This window comes from Zootoca vivipara, chromosome 8 (genome assembly GCF_965207765.1).
Source record: "Zootoca vivipara chromosome 8, rZooViv2.hap1.1, whole genome shotgun sequence".
Classification (NCBI taxonomy): domain Eukaryota; kingdom Metazoa; phylum Chordata; class Lepidosauria; order Squamata; family Lacertidae; genus Zootoca; species Zootoca vivipara.
The window spans coordinates 60,872,535-60,894,891 of record NC_142591.1 but is presented as its reverse complement, the minus strand read 5'-3'; the positions used below and the strand labels follow the sequence as shown (position 1 = coordinate 60,894,891).

The window sequence follows — 22,357 nt, the reverse complement described above, 5'->3', positions numbered from 1 at the left end:
TTGTAGAAGCAGCATCTGATTGGCTGCTATGAGCAAAAAAGAATGATGAGCGAACAGACATTGGTCAGTTCTGGCAAGGTCATTCTTACGGATCTCCTACAAACATTCCAAAATGACTCATTTGCTTTCTAAGAGTTCTATCCTGGCTCATAATTTTGATATATGTACACCGATGGCACTACCTCAACACCATAACATGTGGCCTTCTTTGTGTCATTGGACTACACCACTCTTCATCCCTGACCATAGGTAATGCTCGCTAGGGCATACAAAAGTTGGAGTCTAATAATATCTACAGATTTTAGAGGGCCTAAGGTTCCCTGCTCTACAAAATGTTTGCAGGCGCAACACTGGTTTATTCAGATAATATGGATTTGAGTTTTTCATACAGGTAATTTTGTTTGTTGCTTTTCTCAAACCCATTCATTTACTCTTTATGAGAAGAATGTTATTAAAGAAAATCCTTTACGTTTGCTTAGCAAAACAGCATGGAAGATGTTAAAAGCAGACACCTTGCTCCCCTTCCTTCCGTCCTTCCTGTAAAGCAAAAGCAAACTAGAAATCGTATACATGCATAGGCCAGGAAATAGATTTTATTTCAGCAAGACAAGCTATTCTGTAACATTCTTACATCGCATCATATATCATCACATTTCATGACAAACTTTATTTGATGACTCTTAGCTGAATGGTGGCTATATATTCACAGTGAATTTCTGGGAAACAATTATATTTTTATTTAACCCATTCATTGCATTTTTAAAAACAACAACAACAATGGACCCACCAAAACAGCCCAAGGGAGTTCCCTCTTCTGCCTTTGCAACATGTTTTTAATCACAAGCAATTACTAGGTAGTAGAGCTGCTTCTGTTCCTTTAATTTCTTGTTGGCCTTTATGATTCTTAAGTGGCATTATAGGAGTCTGGGCATTTAAATCTAACCATGCTTGTGATACACGAGAAGTATTCTTTAATGAAATGCTAATGCTTTAAAGTAATCCTTTTCTTTCTCTATGCTTTACATTTCTTGGGGCCCAACCAGAAGTGAAGTGAAATGCAACTTTGCATTTAAGGTGCATGCTTTTAAAGAAAAAGAAATAGCATCAACTGGGGGCAGTGATAATTAAGGGGATCAGATAGGGAGAGAGATTTAACATTTTCCAGAGCAATCATAACCCTGAGATCCACTGGCTAGAAGGGTCAGAAAGGCATATTTGCTGCAGAGCCCTCCACTATTCCTGCAGAAAACTCTGCAGTCATGGGTCTACTGATGATCTACTGACAGAACCTCTGGAAAAGATCGGGGCAGGCAGGAGGCAATAGAAGTGCCCCAAATATAAAATGCCTAATTGGCTAATCATAATTATAAAATGTTATTGGTGGTTATAATATGCAAATTAACCCCCTTTTTGGAATATGATGAGTAATTTGGTAAAGAACCCAGTAGATGAAATAGATGTACCATTAAAACACACCACTTTAAGTCTAGTTTAGAGAATAGGGATGTAGTTGTTAATTTTTGTTCTGTGTCTCTGGGAAATGCATTCAGCAATCCATACAATGTTCCTGCTTTCTTGTTCCTTCAGCTTTACATAGGCATAGAAGACCCCAAAATGGAACTGGTTGTTGAATGCCAGCACATTCATTTTGACCTGAAGAAAAGAGTGCAAGAAAGAAATATTTTATTAGCGAGGGGAAATAACCAGTTACTTGTACGTTACATCTTTCCATTCTGAAGCATTCTAAAGTGTTTTACAAACCTTTTCTTTTACAAGTACTTTTCTCAGTAGGAGCTGGGTCAAAGTGCAGCTATCTTTGGGTTTTTGTGACAATTTAACAGGCCACAGGAACATTAAAGGAATAGGTTAGGACATGGAAATTAATGTTTCTCTAATGGCTGCCGCACGGAAGATTCAGAGCTGCTTTGAATGGAATTTGACCGTATGTCTCTATTACTTAAAAATGGCTCTGTGGGCATTTTTTTCTTTTGAGTTCACTTCTCCAAACGGTGGTGTTCATTTTTAGCACTTTGCGGCTTCATAATACTGAAGGACAGGGAGGGGGAACCTGTGGCCCTCTAGATTTTAGTTGACTCCAACTTCCATTAGCCCCAGCTAGTATGGTCAATGGTCAGGGATGATGGGTGTCCAACAGCATCTGGGGGGGCCACATATTCCCTCTTCCTGTTTTAGGAAAACACTGGCTGTTTATTCAGAGTGAACAATGTCACCTCCTGTAAGTCCATCACCACTTTCTCTCACAGTTGACTCTGAGCAAGCCGAAGAAAAACAAATGTAGCCAAGATAAAGGTTTGAACCAGAGAAAGAGCATCTTACCTCATGTTCAAAAAAAGCATCTTCTAATGTTTTTTCTCCTCCTGTACCACTTCCTATGCATTCAAAGCAAGCCCTGTATTGCTGAAAGAACAAAAAAACAACAAAAAAACACCACTGGTTTTATTTCACTTACATGTGATGTTTCTGTGTATTTAAAATTAATCATTTTTGTAAACAGGTTCCTTAGGTGCACAACTCTAGAATGTATGGCCGGTGAGTTCCAAGGGTATTTCTTACTCCCCTCACTCATACACTGCCTGAAAGTGACTTTATAGGGGTCAAAGGTCAGTGACAAAGCACATCCATTGCATGCAGAAGGTCCCGGGTTCAGGCCCTGGCAGCTCCAGGTGGGGCTGGAAAATATTCCTGCCTCAAAACCTGGACAGCTGCTGCCAGAGTGGTGCAGCTAAACCTCATGGACTTACCAAAGGGCAGCTTCATATAGACGACTGGGCGTATAAGACGACTCCCAACTTTTCCAGTTAAAATATAGAGTTTGGGATATACTCGCCGTATAAATAAGACGACCCCCAAATTTTGAGAATATTTCCCTGGGTTAAAAAGTAGCCTTATACGCAGGAAAATACAGTACATAGAAATGTTTGTGTTCAGAAGACTCTTGCTAGGTACAATAACCACAAGGTAACACAGCCTTGTAATTTTTCAAGGGCTGTTCACACCTCCCAGTCACCCACACACAGTGAAACAGAAATCATCCCTATTTAATGTATTTGTTGAAAGCTGGCATGGGATTGCCTGCCGTTGTATCCTTATTGCATCATGTTAGGCTATGAGTTTAAAGAATGTGTAGGCAGAAAATTACAGAAAATGCAATCTCCCGATTAAAGTGTGTTTTCCAAAAGCACACAGATTCATTTTTCTTGAGTGACTGACACTACAATAAAGCTTCTCAAACACTGTGCAACACTTCATAAATCAATTGGACCCAGCTATAAGGGTTTAAAGGTTTCACTGGGTCTCTTTGGCAGTACATACCCTCATCTAAGAGCAGGGCTATAGTGAGCCTTTACCTTTAATAGGTCTGGGCTCTGGCTAGCATGGTCTGGGGACTATTGCACCTTTAATGATTAGTCGCACTGACTTCCTACACAATTGAAGGTGCAGGAGGCTCCCCCCCCAGCAGGCCACCCTAATCCTGGCAATTGGTTGGACCCCACTCACCTCTGCCACCAGCGACGCTGTGAATAGTGGACAGTCCATCTGCTGGGGCAATGGATCGCAACCAATCAAGACCCATTCAGAACTGGACAAGACAGAGGCCAGGGATGCCAACTTGAATAAAATTTTGGGAGGGGGCAGATAACCCCTGCCCCAGATCCTAGTAACAAAGGTACCAAGTGCTGGTGAAGGTTTATTCCCACCCTCACTCCACTTTCTATCCCCAAAACAGCTCTACAGGGTTGACTGGTCTCAGAAAAGCGACTGGTCCAGAGCTACTCGGATTCAAGCCCCTTTTATGCTTGAAGAATTCAATCTCTTCCCTAGCCCAAGTTTCTAGGCACCTAGGTTTTACCCAATCCCAGCTCCCTTGCCATCCAGGAACCCTTTTAAAAGTTAGTTTATTATTTATTTATTTATTTATTTATTTATTTATTTATTCATTCCCCACCCATCTGGCTGGGTTTTCCCCGCCACTCTGGGCGGCTTCCAGCAAATACCAAAATACATTAAAATATCACAGATTAAAAACTTCCCTAAACAGGGCTGCCTTTAGGTGTTTTCTAAATGTCAGGTAGTTACCGGTATTTATCTCCTTGACCTCCGATGGGAGGGCGTTCCACAGGGCGGGCGCCACTACCGAAAAGGCCCTTTGCCTGGTTCCCTGTAGCTTTGCTTCTCGCAGTGAGGGAACTGCCAGAAGTCCCTCGGCGCTGGATCTCAGTGTCCGGGCTAAACGATGGGGGTGGAGAGGCTCCTTAAGGTATACTGGACCGAGGCCGTTTAGGGCTTTAAAGGTGAGCACCAACACTTTGAATTGTGCTCGGAAACGTACTGGGAACCAATGTAGGTCTCTTAGGACCGGTGTTATGTGGTCTCAGCGGCCACTCCCAGTCACCAGTCTAGCTGCCGCATTCTCGATTAACTGCAGTTTCCGGGTCAACTTCAAAGGTAGCCCCATGTAGAGCGCATTGCAGTAGTCCAAGTGGGAGATAACTAGAGCATGCACCACTCTGGCGAGACAGTCTGCGGGCAGGTAGGGTCTCAGCCTGCGTACCAGATAGAGCTGATAGACAGCCGCCCTGGACACAGAATTAACCTGTGGCTCCATGGACAGCTGTGAGTCCAAAATGACTCCCAGGCTGCACACCTGGTCCTTGGGGCACAGTGACCCCATTCAGGACCAGGGAGTTCCCCACACCCACCCTCCCCCTGTTTACAGGGCTTGTTGGGAAATGACACCCAAACATGGAAAAGAATGAAAGGCAGCAATGTTCATCAACTTGGGGTGGGGTCTGGCCCCCTAAAGTATTTTATGGGGGACCCCCAAAGGGACCTGGGCCCCTAGGAGTTGGCGCCTATGACCGAGACGATGGTCCCCTCCCTTGGCAATTGCCCCATGTATTTCCCTTAGTGAGGGGCGCTGAGAATCAGCACTTTTTGTTTAGAATCTGGCTGAACAAGTACTTAATGCCCTTTCTTTGGTGGTACATGCCATGGAATGTTGTAGACACAGTAAGCTTTTGTTAGGAGCTATTTAGTATTTACATACAGCATAGTAGTCTGCCACGCCCTTCACTTGCTCATAATCTTCTGTTTTGGCAAGCATATCTAAGCCTTCTGGATACAGTTTCCCACACGTTGGATACAGCTTCTGTCTGTCTTCTTTGCTTAATTCAGTGCCAAATGAATTAATGGTGATGATGAAGGCACGCCTGTCTGCTTCAAACTGCATAAGACAAAAACAAATTACAGTTTTCAGCCTTTAAAAAATATTTTGTAGACATCTACTATGGAGAGCAGGAGGGGTTTGTTTGCTGGTGATGGGAGCCCGCTGTCATCTTCCATACCCCAAATTGCTCTCCTCGTAAGTCTGTGGAAATCGTGGGACAAAGTGGAATCACAAGGGATGATTCGATGTGAAAGGGGGTAAAACAACCATGAGGTTGCAGATGTAGTGAGAGCAAACAACAGGATTTTGGCCCAGAATTAATGTGCAGCAAATTAATTGAAAGGGAGGCCATTTTTTAAAATATGGCTGGCAGGATGTTTGAAGCAGGTTCAAAAGCATCAAAACTGCAATTTTACTTTCCAGTTCTGGTTTTATTTGTTAGATTATTTGTTAGTATACAAAGCATCCAGTCGTCAATATATATATATATATATATATATATATATATATATATATGCATGTAGGTCTGTTTGAAGTCTAAAGCACATTCAATGCACACTTACAGCACAAGACTCTTAAGGAATCCTGGGAACCATAGTTTTCCCAGAGTGGCTGGGGAAACCCAGCCAGATGGGCGGGGTATAAATAATAAATTATTATTATTATTATTATTATTATTATTATTATTATTATTATTATTATTTTCCCATCACAAAAGTACAGTTTCCAACCACCTTAATAAACTACAGTTCCCATGATGCTTTGGGGAAGCTATGTGTTTTAAATGTGCATTGAATGCTTTAAATGTATGGTGTGGACCTGCCTGTGTGAACTGTGGGATTCATACAGCCTGCTGACTGATTCTCCCATGATCTGCATTGAGTATTTCTTGAACTGCTGAAATATATGAGCTTTTTGTTTTTTGCTTTCAAGCTGTTTCGAAATGTTATCAACTAGGAACAATGAAATACTGTTATGAATGGTATGAAATGGTTATAATTGTTCTTATATGTGTCTTCATTGATGATGCTTTTAAATTGCTTTCATATGTTTTATAGGAAGTGATTCATAAATGGGAAAATAATGGTCATGTACGTTTTGGTGAAATCCATAATGGATCATCTAGTATTTTGATATTTTCCTTTTGCCCTATTCATTTATTTTTAACTATCAAGATATTGTAGACCAATAGTTTGTGATTATTATTATTTTTTTGATATTGTAATATCAAAAATGTGTGTACTGTATTGGTTATAGTGGCAGGCAGGCTTTGTAGTTTCTTAGAGCAGCTATTCCCTGTCGGCAGGGGGCAGACTGGAAAACTTTAAAGGCATCCCTTGAATCACCTTGTAACAGGATCAGATATAGAAGCATTCGCAGGTGAATTTGAGAAAGAAAACAAATGTAGCTCAGTGTGGAAACAGGACAAAACAGGACAAACAGGACTGAAAAATGTATGCATGTACAAGGAGCATGGGCCAAAGAATGACTGATTCATTCCTAGCCATAATGTTTTCCTTACCTCTAAGAGTGGGCACATTATATCTGCTGTAGTGCCACCTTGGTTTCTGCAGAATGTATAGAACGCTTCGAGGTAAGACTAAAGAATGGGACAGGGAAAAAAGTAACATTATATTCAAACCTTCTCTGAATTAAGCAGGCAGTCAGCCATTTCCCTTATTTATTATGTTCAACCAGCCAGTATGGGAAGTACAAAACATGTAAAAACTAACAGGTGTGAGACAGGTTAGTTTTCTCCTACTGATGATGTGTTGCTGCAATAGTAATCCTGTTTGGTGGGAGAGGAACCAGACTGTTGGCAATAACGTTTAACAGAAGCGATGTTTTTATTTATTTAGAATGCACAATATGCATAAATATGAACATTGCCATATCTGTTCATTGCAGTAGGAAAGCCTAGAGGATGTTAGCCTTTACTAAATAAGTGCAGTTAGCTGATTTGCAGATACACTACTACAGTAGGTTGTTAGTGTTCATCTAATGTCACAAAGGCGAATTCCCATGCACATTTACTAGAAAGCAGGTTTCCTTGAACTCCATCCTGCCTTATATACAGTACCTCAATGTTTACCATTCCCCTGAGCCACCTGTCTGTTTATATACACCTGTAGGTCAAGAGAACATTTCGTGCAGCTGTTGAAGTGGAAAATAGTTCATGGAAGCTTATGCCATAATAGTGTGAAAAGTCTTTAAGGTTCCACAAGACTCTTTGTTCTTTTTTTTCTCTTTTTTTGCAAGAGACTAATATGGCTACCCCTCCAGAAACAGTGGCTGATTGGAGATCTGACCATAAGGGGAAATGTGAAAGTTTCATTCGTGATAGAGAAACGAAGATTCCAGAAAGCAGAAAACACTTGCTCTTCATGCTACCTCTGAATTACCCTTAGAGTTGAACTTGTCCAAATTCTACACATTCTATATGTTACATCCTGCTCTCAAATTAGGGTGGCTTTGCATTTTATAGGAAGTGCCAAGAACTGGAAGTTGCCTCTCTTGTCACTTACACATTTGCTTTTGCCGTTTTCTGCAGTATGCAAATTCATTTCAGGGAACAACAGAGGGTGCAATTAGCATCACATCAATATCAGGGTTAATTTCCCCCATTTATTGAGAGTACACTATTTAGATCCCACCTATTCTCCAAAGTTCTCAAGACAACTTACTTTCATGGCTATACATTGTACCTATCCTCTTGCTTTACTTTTTCACAGCTGGCACTGAAAGCATTTACCTTATACAGTTTGTTGCGCATGATTTCAATGTTCATTTCATCCAGATCGTTTTCAGATATGCAGTCTTGAAAGAAATCAGCTGAAAAGCAAACATGTTTAAATTATAAAGGCAAGCTGTAGAGAAGCATAAGAAGCCCACTTATCGGTTTTAACCATTTTGTTTATGCTCAATGACTGACTTTCTACTGCGCTACAAAAAATAATATAGAAAGAAGGAGAGGAAGTAAATGTTTTCAACATTCCTGATGTTGTGTATATATAATACAGCTTTGCAGTAGGCTTCTGCTTTGAAGATAATGGGGTTGCTAATCCAAATCTCCACCAGGTGTCTGGTAGGAAATGCTACCATAAATTTTGGTCTACTCTCTGACATAGCAGTCAGTGTTGCTTTGGGTTGCCTAGATAAAGCTACTAACAAATTTAATAACTAATAAAAATAAATAGATGATCTATGGGAATGCTATTCTAATCTCTGTATATATTATATCACCCACTCTGATACATTGTTTTATTATAATTTTGATTCTAAATGCTGATTTATTTATTTTAAGAATTTTGGAGAGAGAAATCACCGAGAGTGCTTGGTCCCATTCATGCAATGAATTTTTACTTATTGTATTTTGACAGCTCTCTAAAGCTTTCCTACAGGGCAGAGCCAACCCACCCAAGAGGCAAGGGGAGGAGGCCGCCTCAGGCATCATGCCCCCCCCTGATTGTCACCCCCGTTCTGCTGCCCAGCTTTGAGACTGGTCTCCCCAGCCTCTAGGGACAGAGAGGGACCAGCAGCAAAGCTTCAGCTTCTGAAGCTAAGAGGATATGGCTGTCAGTAGTGGCTAAATGCAAAGCGGCCTGAGAACCCCTCTTCAGAGGATCGGAGGAGTGTTTCAGACTGGGGACATTTCCAGCCCTACCTAGAGAGTGATTGAATTTGGGACCTTCTTCATACAGGACAAAAATCCTGCCATTTCTGTGGTCTTTGCCCTAAGACAACTGGCCAACTTCATTTTAAGGGGTGACATGTACTGCAGAGAGCAAGTGCTGCCATGATAGAAAACAATCTCATCTGAAGATCCACCCACCCACCCACCCACCCACACACACACACACACACAAATTATGAACAGCCATACCTAGGGGTGTATCCACCAAAATTGCATTGAATAACTCTGCAGGGTTTGGAGCAATACTGACAGCTTCCATTTGCTCAAAATTGCCCAACGGATGGCACTTGGGAACCAGCTCTTCCAAGGGCCGCTGACGCAGTGTGCCAGTAATGAGCAGGATCACGTTGTCAATCATATAGCTGTACCTAGTGAGAGAAAACAACATCCATCAAAATACTTTGTTCTTCCTCAGGGAGAAAACTGCTTTAATAAAGCCAAACACCAAACCACATTTTGCAAATATAAAGGTTAAAATAGCCAGGGCTCTGCAGAAAAGGTTTGATCACTCTTTATCAGCTGTGGCAATGTGGCAACAAGGAATTCTTGTAAACAGAACGCTACATTAGACAATCCCTAATCCAACCAGCCTTGCACAGAATCACTGCAATCAAATGCAAAAATCAATAACTTAGAATTTAATGCCCAGAGCCACTTTTTATCAGGAAACGGGTTTATTTTCCAAATATGTTTGGGCCGATTGCCAGTTTAAGTAGAGTCCTGTTTGATAGTGTAGAAATAAACCATGCACATACATTTGTAGACGTGGGGGTCTCATCAAACTTATTGTGAATGAGCACATGAAGATCACATCTGAAGAAGTGTACATGCACACGAAAGCTCATACCAATGACAAACTTAGTTGGTCTCTAAGGTGCTACTGGAAGGAATTTTTATTATTATTTTTTGTTTCGACTACGTCAGACCAACATGGCTACCTACCTGTAACACATGAAGATCAGTCACACGTGATCCTGCTTCCCGATGCATTCATTTAACCCAGGCTTCCTGAACCTGGCACGTTCCAGACTACAACTCCTATAAATCCCAGCCAGCGCGGACAATGGTCAGGAATGATGGGGGTTGTAGTCTTGGACATATGAAGAGCACTGGGTTATGGAAGGCTGCTATAATGTCAGACAGGAAGCCTCTGGTGAGATGGACATGTAAGAAAACATGGCACTGACTTCTACCAGAAAGTCACAACCACAGCCCAAACTTGACAGAGGAAATTTAGAGGGATTATTGCCTTTTATTGTGTGAAAATCACAGGACCAGGAGGGTGGTCCACTGGCAGCTCGCGCGCCATGGCTGAAGGCTACCATTCCTTGCACAGACTTTTAAACAACTAGGAAGACTTAATGAATTCAATCACAAAATCCACCCAAACAGCCTGATGTTAAGAAATCAATGTTAATTAGGTTGCCAAGCCAAAAAAGAAACATTGCTTCAAAGGGAGTTGGGAAATTTAATATTATAATGCTGCCAAAATGAATTAAAAGATAAACGTCTGGGCATCTGCCATAAGAATTTACTGCAGGCCAGAAGAAGCATTGCTAATGAATACAATGACTACATAAGTAGGCCTTGGATCTACTTACTGAAGTCCATCTAAATGCATTAATGGGGATGCACGGGGGTTACTCCTTAGTAATCAGATTGTACTGTAAGTTTTCTCATTAAGCTGTCATTACTGAACAGAGTCTAGGCCATTCTGCTTAGCATAAGATGAACACTTCAGAAAACAATCCACCAAACATTGCTTCTGTGTAACACTCATTTATTTCAATGGGGCTTGAACAAAGTGACTTTGCAAAGTTTATTCCACACCTGTGGCAGGGGGTTGGACTGGATGGCCCTTGTGGTCTCTTCCAACTCTATGATTCTATGATTCTATTCCCAATGGAAACTAATTCAAGTTACACAGTAGTTTGTTAGTTGCTCACATTGCAACTAACACCGCAGAGTATTTATGCTGGCCCACTTGAATGCCTTTTCCGTCCTCAGGGTTATCTGGAAGGCTCAGAAGCATCTCTTACCAGAATAGACTCTGCACCTGTGGTCAGAATGTACCTGACTCTTTGGACCACATAATTTTGGATTGCCCTCTTTTTAACATCTTCCGTGATGATCCTTCAATGTCCTCTCTGTGGCTTGGGCCTCCCGCCAATAAACAACACGTGGTGCATTCTCTACTGAGAGATGACTCTCCTGTTCACACTAGAGTTATGGTACAATTTTTGACCAGGATCTTTGAAGTTAAATCTAGGGTAGTTTGGCCTGTATAATAGTGATTGCCGAGGATTCCCTCTTTACTGTATGTTTTAGAATCATAACACATTATGGACGGTCTATATGGTTTTTATTGTCTTATATATGCCAATAAAGGTGTTGAATTGAATTGAGCTGCTCACATCATGAAATTACTAATTTTACTTACGTAATATAGTTTAGGAATGTGGAAAGTGGCTCGAAGGCATGATTTCTGAAATAGTGAAATTCTGCCAATAGTTTGGCCTTTAGTTTTTCGTCGATGATAGAAACCGTGAGAGAGCCTGTTTCGTTGGCTAAAAAGTTTCCGTAGTCTGTGGTTTGCAAATGTAACTTCAGGTCTGGAATAGAATTGGAAAAAGATTTATTTTCTACAAAGAAACCAAGGAGGTTAAAGAGACAGTATCGCTTCTCATTTTTAGTTAATACTTCTCTTTCGTTACCTTTTCTACACCCAGTGGCTGGGTTCAGATGTAGCACAGTAGCATGGTTTGCTTTAAGGTCTGAACCCACCCCAAACCACACTCACTGTGGAGCTCACAAGTCAGGATCTGAAATCAGGGTTGGAAGCTGACTTGTAAACCACAGTTTGCACTGAGTGTGACTTCCTATTATGTACAGATTCAGACATTGCACATAGATGTCCAAGATTGCTGTGTGATGGTAATCTCTTCCTTTTCTCTTTTTTTTTTTTTTTGGCTACTCTTTCACTCTCCATTCTCTGAGCAGTAGAAATCTCATAACAACTTTTACAGGGTTGTTTCAAGGTGAAAGCATTAGACGCCAAGTGCATCTGGGTCCTTGTTTTTGTTTGCAATTGTATAGGTCGAGCAGGTATTACAGTCACATAGGAAGACCTAGTTCTCACATTAGTCCAGCTCCCAGACATAAAAAGCAGAGAGCAAACTGCCCTAAAGCCTCCATAATAATGATAAAACTCGATCATGTCTTTATTTAAAATATACTTCATAGAATCATAGAGCTGGAAGGGACCGCAAGGGTCACCTAATCCAGCTGCTTGCAATGCAAAATTCTCAACACACAGTCCCTCATCCAATTTGAAGTCATACCAGACCCTGCTTAGCTTTGCAAATGTGCTAGCAGTTTTATTGCTACACCACTATCACCCTCCATCAAAATGTTCCCGGTTCGGGTACATAAATGTGAACAAATTTAACTCACACAACATAGAAATACAATTTAAAAACAAAGAAGCATAGCAAGGGAAAACCTAAAACCTAAAACGTACTGGCTTCCAGTATGTTTCCCAGCACAATTCCGAGCACAATAAGTGTTGGTGCTGACCTTTAAATCCCTAAACAGCCTCGGTCCTGTATACCTGAAGGAGCGTCTCCACCCCCATCGTTCAACACTGAGGTCCAGCACCAAGGGCCTTCTGGTGGTTCCCCCACTGCAAGAAGCGAAGTTACAGGGAACCAAGCAGAGGGCCTTCTCGGTAGTGGCGCCCACCCTGTGGAACACCCTCCAACCAGATGTCAAAGAAATAAACAACTACCATATTTTTCGTCTTTAAGACACCCCCATGTATAAGACGACACCTATTTTTTGAGCCCCAAATTAAGAAATAAATATTTTAAACATTCTGTGTATAAGATGACCCCCAATTTTAAACTTTAGATTTTTTGGGGGGGGGGATATAGTCTTATACACAGAAAAATATGATATCTGACATTTAGTAGACATCTGAAGGCAGGGAAGTTTTTTATGTTTGATGTTTTATCGTGTTTTTAATATTCTTTTGGGAGCCACCCAGAGTGGCTGGGGAAACTCAGCCAGAGGGGCGGGGTATAAATAATAAATTTTGTTGTTGTTGTTGTTGTTTAAAAAAGCTGATAATAGAAACCCGTTCCAAAAATTTGTCTTAATATTGTTATCAGTTTGTGAGTGTCAGACCTTTCAAACCCCAGACCCAGAAAGTAATAAAATATAAGCCACACTAGCTTCCTGGTGTGGTAATCACCTGGGATGATGAGCTGCTAGGATGGCGGTTATTGCTTTGTTTTTTGTTCTGGTTCTTTATCATGTATTTTGTGCTTTTCTATTGTGTTTTTATGTTGTGAACTGCCCTGAGATCTGCAGATCATTACAAATGTAATAAATAAAAATAATAAGGAAAGGAAAGGAAAGGTGATGGGACATTAAGAGAACCAAGGAAAAGGTGTGCTGTGTCAGATGACAAATGGGTGGGACCCCTGCTGCAGCTCTCAGGTAGCTAGTAGGATGCAGCAGGAGTTTGAGGACAGAGTTTGCTGTGATGTGACATAGAGGAGGAAGCTGCAGGCAGGAAAGGCAGATAAAAGGCCATGGCTGATTCTGGCTTGAATCCAAGGTAGTGGCTATTGGAGAAACAAGACCCTTTAGGGGTGTTAATACTGTGAGCCGCTCCATCATACGCTTAGGTTGTATATACAGTGGTACCTTGATATCCGAATGCCTCGACTTCCAAAGGTTTCGACTTACGAAGTCGGCAAACCCGGAAGTATTTTTGCCCCACGCACGTTCTACGCCTGCGCAGAAGTGCAAAATCGCGCTTTGCACATGCACAAAATGGACGCTTCGACATCGGAAGGTTTCGACTTTCGAAGAGCGCCGCAGAACGGATCGCCTTCGTAAGTCGAGGTGCCACTGTATGTGATAAGGCATATATCATAAAGACACTACAGTCTCCACTGTGCCTCATTTCCAGAAGGAAACAGGAATCCTAGGTAAGCACCTGGAACCCCTGGAATTTCACACTGCTTAGAGATTAGTGTGACATGCAACAGTATATATGTAATACAGTAAGTATATTATATATCTTTAGTATATTGTATTAGGTTTTATTGGCACTCATCGGGAGAAGTGAATACACATAAAGGTCTCTCATGACATAAATGCAATGCACATCAATGGAAGCAACTATTATAATCTCATGTAAGCTTTGCATTTTATCTGTTTCAGTAAAGAACAAATTTAGCCCCAGCCCCAGTTGTGTCCCTATCCGAGATCCATTTACATTCTCCCCTCTATGGGGTGAAGCAAAGCAAAGAGCTTCACTGTTGCAGAATGTCAATAGTCACCCACCGATGAAACTGAGTCCCCTTCGCCATCAGGAATTCTGAAGGATGATGCAATGTAACTCATTGCGTGTGATTTTACTAGGCACTTGACTTTTTAAAAAAAAGAAAGAAAGAAAAACCACTTCAACTGACTGTGTGAACTAGGTCATCGTCTGCTAGTTTCTACTGCAGAATGTACAATGATTTCCCTGTACAAAATCTGGGAGTGGAAATTTGGCAAAGAGGAAAAGATAGATCAGAGTATCTGATACCAAATCTCTCCATAACAAACTCCCTTTAGTAGTTGCACACAAGGACAGACTCTGAGCTTTGGATCTTTTAAATGCTTTTGAAGCTTCCGTGCACTCGGTTTAACTAATTATACAAGTTCACATCAGCATGTACCTGTACGGCTTCTGTTTTTTCTGCCTTAGACTGAAGCCTGCCAGTAAAAGCTAATGAAGGGTTGCATGTTAAACAAAGTGCTGCAGAATTTAAAAACAAGGCTCTGTTGGTAAAACATTGTGCGGATGAAACCCTTACAAGCTAACAAAGGGATGGAGTCAAATAACCCAGGGGAACCTAGCATTCTGCTGTCTCATTACTCTTTTCCATGCAGAAAAAGGGCATATATGAAACTTTAGCCACAGAGCACAGATGACTTGGAGGTGATTCACGCACCATAACTTGTCCTCACAAATGCAGAGAAATCTATGCACGCCAAATATCTGTAATGACCTCCACACAGTTTCATTTTACTTCCGTATGTATGAGCTTGTTTGCACCAGAAACAGAATGTAATTTGTAGTGTGCAAAGAAACTTGGACTGCTGAGAGACTCAGGTTAAAATGCCTGCTTGGCCCTAAACGTCTGTGACCTTGTGTCAAGATGGTCAAATATGTCACTTTTGGTTTCTCTAAGTTTTTCATTGTTCCACTCTTAAGTTTAGTTCTCCACATTTCAACATTCATTTGCAATTTTTTAAAAAGGCCTCATGAAAATTCACCAGTGTATTTGTGTGAAATTTTGCCTAATATACGCATTTTACAGAGCAATTTCCCCTAATACAGGGTTTCCCAAACTAAGGTCCACAGACCAACAGTGGTCCACAAGCTTCATTCAGGTGGTCTGTGAAGAACACTTACAATTTGAATTCTATGGAATTCAAACAGTAATACAATAAATCACAATATAAGAAAGATCAATTAAAATTCATACAGCGTCTAGCAGAGCGCATCACAATTGCTACAATAGGCAACAGAAAAATTGTTAAGAGCCCTCAGAAATTTTCATAGCGAATAGTGGGTGAGAAGAAGTTGGGGAACTCTTGCCTTATAGCATGCATTTCTGTATGTTATTTTCCACTAATCTATGCATACTTTACCGCAGACCTTTCCCAATGTTCATGTTGGTGACACACTTTTTAGACAAGCATCATTTCGCAACACAGTCATTCAGTTTCACTAGCAAACCAGAGGTTAAATTAACCCCTTTCCAGTCCCGGGAAGAGCGTGGGGAGCAGTCTCGTGACACACCTACACACTGCAACTGACACACTAACATTTCACGACACACAGTTTGGAAAGCAGTGCATTACGGTAATATAGGAAAAAGATATTGCAAAATTCAGAGAAGTGCAATTGTCAAATGTTGGCTGTGTTTTAGTTGGCATATCGCTCCAGAAAGTGTGAATTGGGTAGGTTTACTTTTAAATGCAAACTGATGTTCCCCTCCATCACTAGTTGCTGGTATCTTTCATCCCTAATTTACCTCTTAGCCTTCATAAGCTTCTTGTCGGGGCTGATCCCCCTCTTCACATTACTGCTGGATGTGACATCACAGCAGAGGGAGGTTGTCTTGCCCCACACCTGTGTCATCATCAGAGGCTGGTACTGGTAACAAGAAGGAATAGCCCTCCGCAGATTGCATTGGCTCACTAGCAATTCCTGCAATGGTGGCCACATTTTTAAAGCTGGTTTGCTTGTCTGAATCACCACTGGATTGCTCTGCTGTTACCTTTGGATGGACCATGTCACATATTAAACTGCACCGTAATATAGCTTTGGGAAGTGTTTGGTGTAACACTCCTGATCATGTTACAATGTGATGAGAGACCAAATGATATAAACCCAGCACATAACAGCCTCCCCCAACCCAGTGAGCTCCAGTTAGACACCAATTCCCACCACTCCCAGCCATTTGCTTAACTGGTTGGGATTGATAGGAGAACATCTGCAGGGCACCAGGCTGGGGGAAGCGATCATAGAACCGTAAGGACCAACGAGTGTCAACAACACCCACCCCGTGATTCAAGCATTTCTCAATGAGAAGCTGTTGCATAGCAAGAAGCTGGGAGCAAGTAGCTCTGCCACCCAGAACGTGGGTGGCATAGCTAAAGCAGGAAGGAATCTAAGGGGAAACAAAGTGAGGAGCAGGCAAACAGATCGGGAAGAATTTAGGGAGAGTCTCAGAAAAGCAAGGCAGAAGAACCTTTATATAAAAAAGAGCCAAGAAGAAATAAAGTTAAAGGCAGAACTGTGCAGCCTGCCAGCAGCCTTTCCCCAATCCCTTGTATATGGGCTGCTTTGAGGTCTGAGCCAAAGGAAACTCAAGTGGTCTCAGGTGGGCTTATCCTCCAAATCTGGGCAGGGCTGAGGAGCGATTTCTGCAAAGATCAGCCCAAGGGAGGACAGTATTTTATGGAATGCATGCATTAGAGTCCCCTTTTTATGTGAGTAGTACTCCTCACTACATGCATTTCTCTCTGTTCCTGAAGGCAGAATACTGAAAAGTAGCAGTGTTAAGACATGATGGAACGTAATGCCCAATTATTGAAGCATGGAAAACGTGTTTGCCAAACAGGGGTGTCCATGATGCAGCGGATATGTTTAGTGTGGGACTTCAATGTCTTCTAGGATGGCACTGAACGATTCTAGCACAAAATCATAGAATCATAGAATCATAGAGTTGGAAGAGACCACAAGGGCCATCCAGTCCAACCCCCTGCCAAGCAGGAAACACCATCAAAGCATTCTTGACATATGCCTGTCAAGCCTCTGCTTAAAGACCTCCAAAGAAGGAGACTCCACCACACTCCTTGGTAGCAAATTCCACTGCCGAACAGCTCTTACTGTCAGGAAGTTCTTCCTAATGTTTAGGTGGAATCTTCTTTCCTGTAGTTTGGCTATCATATCACCCCTTAACCTTCTCTTCTCCAGGCTAAACATACCCAGCTCCCTAAGCCGTCTACTTATCCATCAAAAATGCAGTTAAGACAAATTATTAGTAGTCTTGTTTATTTCAGTTCTGACTTAACGTGGCTATGAATTAGGCTAGAAGTATAAAAGAATATTGGTTTATTTGTATAGTCCAACTGGTGACAGCAGCTGTATTTTAATACTTTGTTGATATGCTAGTGATACACATTCCCAACAAACTCAATGTCATTTCAGTTGACCTAAGGTACAGTATATATATGATTTCTGCCTTCATCCCAGTATGAATTCCAGTTGACCTTTTGAAGGACAATCCCATTTTTTGTTTTGTTTCAGTAACGTTAAAAAAAAAATCACATTTCAACAAATGTTAGTTGATCGAATACCATTCCCCTCCCAGCAGAGCTACAGAGGCTGCTGTGATACTTTCAAATGTCACAAGACTGAGATTTCGTTTGACTCCTACTCACCTTCCAGCGTTTCGCACTGTGCTAAGTTGACATAGTCAGAAGCCGTCAAGATGCCACCTTTGAAGCCTCGGACCAGGCCCTCAAGATACCCATGGTCCACGTTGAAGAAAAACTCTGAATAGCCCGGCATAGTGGAAAAGAGGGTCTGATGCCTCTCTAGGCTTAAAAAAGTTCTGTGTCTCGTGTCTGCCTCCAGAAGAAGATAGCAAGCGGTCACTAGCCTTGGCTGGATTTTAATTCACTTCTCCTTCCTGCTTCATTGTTTCCAGTACAACATCAGTGCACTCTGCATAGTGCTTACACAACATAAGCTCAGCAGGCAGACACAAAACTAACTCTTTCCTATTAGTAACTAAGCTACTCTGGGTGTAAAGGACAATGTAAGAGCAAGGGCAGGAGGAGAATAGAATGTGAATTGGATCGGACTGGACAACATATCCTTAAAATATTGAAGAATGCTTCTCAAAAACATTAAATCATCCCCTTTTAAACTGCATTCAAAGAGACGTATACTCTGAAAGTGCAACAGCCAATTTCAGAGCAACTGTGCTTGAATTTGAAATAAAGGTATTATTTTGGTTTGAAGGAGAGTGATTGGATCTCCAGTTTCTATAAACTATAAAGCAGTTTTGGGAGGGCCACAATTTGGGGGTGGGGGAGAAAAAGAGGTGATTAACCCTTTCCTCCCTGCTCTATTTTCCTGATAAAAGTATTTTGAAGAATGTTTGCCCACCAGAAGGGGAAACGGCATGTTGGGAGGTGGGCAAATATTTTTCAAAGATTGCAGCTTTGGAATACATCATTTTAAAAACTGCACATGTGAAAGAGTTAACTGCATTCCCTCTGCCCCATAAGCACCACTTCTCCCACTTACTGACTTTTGCAGAAAAGATCCAATCATACCTGACATCTAATTTTCGTTTGCCATATCCTGACCCCGCTGTACCATTAACCAATCTGGCAAGTGGGGCATTTTATTTTCTGCATGGCTGAAAATGGTTACATTTAGCCACTAGGAGTCTCCCTAACCCTGTGACTAAATATGTTCCTCCCTGGGCACTTCACCAGTTACAAGTATATTATACCAACAGGAAACAAAAATCTAATTTTTAAAGCTGAGCTGTTCCTAGCCAGGAAGCGACATTTATTTCATTATAGCGATTTTTGCCCGGGGAAGCTGAGATTGCTACAGAGCGGCTGACAAAAGAATCAGCAACCAGGAGTTTCTGAGTCTCTAGTACTTCTCCCCACTCAATATACATGTGACTTTGAATCATAGGAGGAAAGTGGAAAAAATATTTTGCCACTTAACACCGAAACCATACATCTTATGGATATTTATTTAGAAATGTATCTTTTGCCGAATAATAGTAATACCATTTTGTGGGCCTAGTAATCCATACCCTCCAACATTTTTCCCGATGAAAACATAGACATCATTTTATGGTTTTACATAAAACCGCTTTAAAGTTCTTACTGCATTTAAAGCTTCCAATAGAACCTGGTTCACATGCCATGCTAAACCAAACCATGGCTTAACACAACTGTGCCTGAAATCCCAGATGTCGCCAGTTTGCTCAGCCCTAGTCATTTTGCTGCTCCAACAGGCTGAGCTAAGCAATAGCTTCACATGTCGACTGAACCAGGGCTCGTGGTTTAGCTCTCCCAGACAAACTGTAAATCATAGCCCAGATCCTGGTTAGAGCTCCTGGTTAGTCTGGAGAGAAACAAAACCATGACATTAAGCCAAACCATGGCTTGGCTTCATGACGCAACAGCAAAATGACAGCGTCAGAGTGAAGCAGCCGCAACCTCCTCTCTGTGAACCCGCACATTTGCTCTGTGCCATAGTTATGGCTTATTGTGATGTGCCAACCAGGTCCGCCAAAATGCAGTGGGCGAAGTTCTTTCTGTCGCACTGTTTTGAAACTGTATTTTTCTACGTATAATGACTGGAACTGCACCCGTTCCCTAAGTAGTGGTTGTGGCGGTTCACTCCACCTGCACAGAACCCCCCAGACGTTTGACGGTCCGTTGGTACCTGCACCAACCACTGATCAATTACCCGCTGCCACCAATCTCTTCATTCACTCCAGTCAGGGATAATGTTGGAACAAACTGTGTTTATTGAAGTTCAGTACATAAGCATGTGGTTTCCAAATGAATATTTCTTATTATCTTTAGTAACAAGTCTTATACCGGCCTATACCTACAGTTCCAGCTCCAGACTATCTCTCCCTTCTTCTTACCTCACCACCCCTCTCTCTCTCCTCAGACTCTCTCCTCATGCCCCTCTCAGAACTCCCCGCCACCCTTCCTCAAACCTCAAAAAACCCAACCCCCCCTCCTCTTCCCAGGGTGGGTTTATATAGTCCTCCTAACTCTGCCCCCTAGGGTTCTAACTGGCTAATCCCTTTAGCTTCTTCTATGCTGTCCCTAAATTGGGGGTGATCGTCACAGTGGTGCAAAGAGTTAATACACAGGGGTGACTTGTTTTTATGGATGACATTCATATCCCACCTCTCCTCCAAGCAGCTCAATGTGGTTCCTCTTGCTCCCCATTTTATCCTCATAACAACCCTGTGAGGTAGGTTGGACGCAGAGTGAGTGACTGGCCCAAGACCACCTAGCAAGCTTCCTGGCTGAGTGGGGATTTGAACTCTGGTGTCACAGACCCTAGTTCAGCACTCTAACCACTAGGTAAAAAGGTAAAGGGCTCCTGGGGGGTTAAGTCTAGTCAAAGGCGACTATGGGGTTGCAGCGCTCATCTCGCTTTCAGGCCGAGGGAGCTGGCATTTGTCCGCACACAGCTTTCTGGGTCATGTGGCCAGCATGACTAAAACGCTACTGGTGCAACGGAACACCATGACAGAAACCAGAGCACACAGAAACACCTCGCCACAGTGGTACCTATTTATCTACTTGCACTGGTGTGCTTTCGAACTGCTAGGTTGGCAGGAGCTGTATGTGGTTGGCAGGAGCTGTATGTGGAATATATATATGTCTGTCTTCAAGAGGCATCTGAAGGCACTCAGATGGAAGAGCATTCCACAGCTTGGGACAGGAGACACTAAATGTCTGACTTCTTGCTGAAGCCAGTTGGGCTTTTGAAACATGGGGGACATTGCTCCTTTGGGTTATCTCTGTCATTGAGCTGGGCTGTAAGGGCTGAGGAGGTCCTGAAAGAATATTTCCCCCCTCAAAGAATTCTGGGTAGTGTAGTTTACCATTCACAGAGTCACAATTCCCAGAAACCCCTTAACAAACTATAGTCAATACTATTTCTATCTTGTATTGCTGAGAAAAATATTGGAGAAAGTACCTCTGAAAGAAGTGGGACAATTCTGAAATAAAATGTTTTGAAGATGAGGGACACAAAAGGAATTGCAGTAGCTCAAGCAAATAATTTGCTTATATCCCGCGAGGAAGGTCATTTTAACAAACACTTCCAGAAGAAGATAATTGAGTGTATTTTTAGAAACTTTAAAATAGGTTAGTTAAGCTGTACCTGAGGATTGCCAGTGAAGCAGTCCTAATCAGATATTTTGTCAGCTGTGAAATCCGGAGCTCTAACAATTATGCTATTTTATGCAAGAAAATATTCTTGATTAATACTACGGCGATTTAATCTTACATCCATAGCATTGTGGAGTTATCTAACAAGGGACTTTGTATCCATAGGCAAAGCTTATCTTCTGAGAAAATATTAAATTACTTGACAGGAAATGGAAGGAAGCAATGTTCTTAAAGAAATAATGTGCTTTCTTCTTTGATTTTTTAAAAATCCCATCAGTATTGCAATGATACCATCTTGATTCATGTTATCAGGATTTAAAATCCAATTGTAAAAATGGAAAGAAGAATTTATCTTCAACTCTAAGAAGGACTGCTAATGCACACTGACAGTGTAATGCTATACTGTACATGCTTACTCAGAAGCAAGCCCACCTGACTTAATGAGACTAACTCCCAGGTAAGTAGGATTGCAGTCCCAGAAATATCATGTTATATTTGCTGTATACAGAAGTTTAGGGCTGAATTTTTTCACCTGTCTAGCAGCTTTATATCGCAGGAGGAAATTGTGCACATGCAGAGGTTTGCAAGCCATTAAGGAGACTCTACTTCGGGCTAAATTAGATATATCATGTAGTCTGGCATTGCACAGCTTGTTAACCAATAACCAGCACAGGGAAGCCTAAACCAGATCCATATCATGATGGAAAGGAGATTTTAACCCTTTGCCCCCTGCTGTAGTTCCAATCTGGATCAGAGCTCACACTGGCCATTTTCACTGAGGTGGAAAAGTTTGAATGGGTGTCACCTCAAGTTTGGCTCTCAGGCATCCCAGATGGGACTCTTTCAAAAATGGCCTTGGAGCACAAGTCTGCTAGGAGGCCATGACACAGAGCCTATATGCTGCAGCGTACGACAAAATCTCATCCTCTTCAGCAGTAAAACCC

General features: G+C 41.8%; 1 protein-coding gene across 2 annotated transcripts; it reads right to left on the bottom strand.

Moving 5' to 3' along the window:
* Positions 1-575: 575 nt before the first annotated feature.
* Positions 576-18,162, bottom strand: ATP6V0D2 (ATPase H+ transporting V0 subunit d2). Of its 2 annotated transcripts, XM_035126269.3 has the most exons (8): positions 17,898-18,162; positions 11,323-11,494; positions 9,072-9,250; positions 7,941-8,020; positions 6,711-6,788; positions 5,069-5,245; positions 2,338-2,418; positions 576-1,653 (listed from the first exon to the last, which is right to left on the bottom strand). In XM_035126269.3, the coding sequence occupies exons 1-8, from the start codon at positions 18,025-18,027 to the stop codon at positions 1,492-1,494; spliced, it is 1,059 nt and encodes a 352-aa protein (XP_034982160.1). In that variant the 5' UTR covers positions 18,028-18,162; the 3' UTR covers positions 576-1,491. The 2 variants fall into 2 exon arrangements, with proteins under 2 accessions (XP_034982160.1, XP_088531804.1); XM_088675678.1 differs by lacking the exons at positions 576-1,653; positions 2,338-2,418 and adding an exon at positions 2,866-3,558 and having other exon boundaries at positions 17,898-18,144.
* Positions 18,163-22,357: the final 4,195 nt, after the last annotated feature.

Bases quoted from the DNA above. Each gene is read 5' to 3' on its own strand.
- ATP6V0D2 (XM_035126269.3), bottom strand. From the start codon at position 18,027: ATGCCGGGCTATTCAGAGTTTTTCTTCAACGTGGACCATGGGTATCTT. The intron at 11,495-17,897 runs GTGAGTAGGAGT...ATTCTATTCCAG, and splicing joins ACAGTGCGAAACGCTGGAAG to ACCTGAAGTTACATTTGCAA. The intron at 9,251-11,322 runs GTAAGTAAAATT...TTCTCTCACTAG, and splicing joins ACATTCCTAAACTATATTAC to GTACAGCTATATGATTGACA.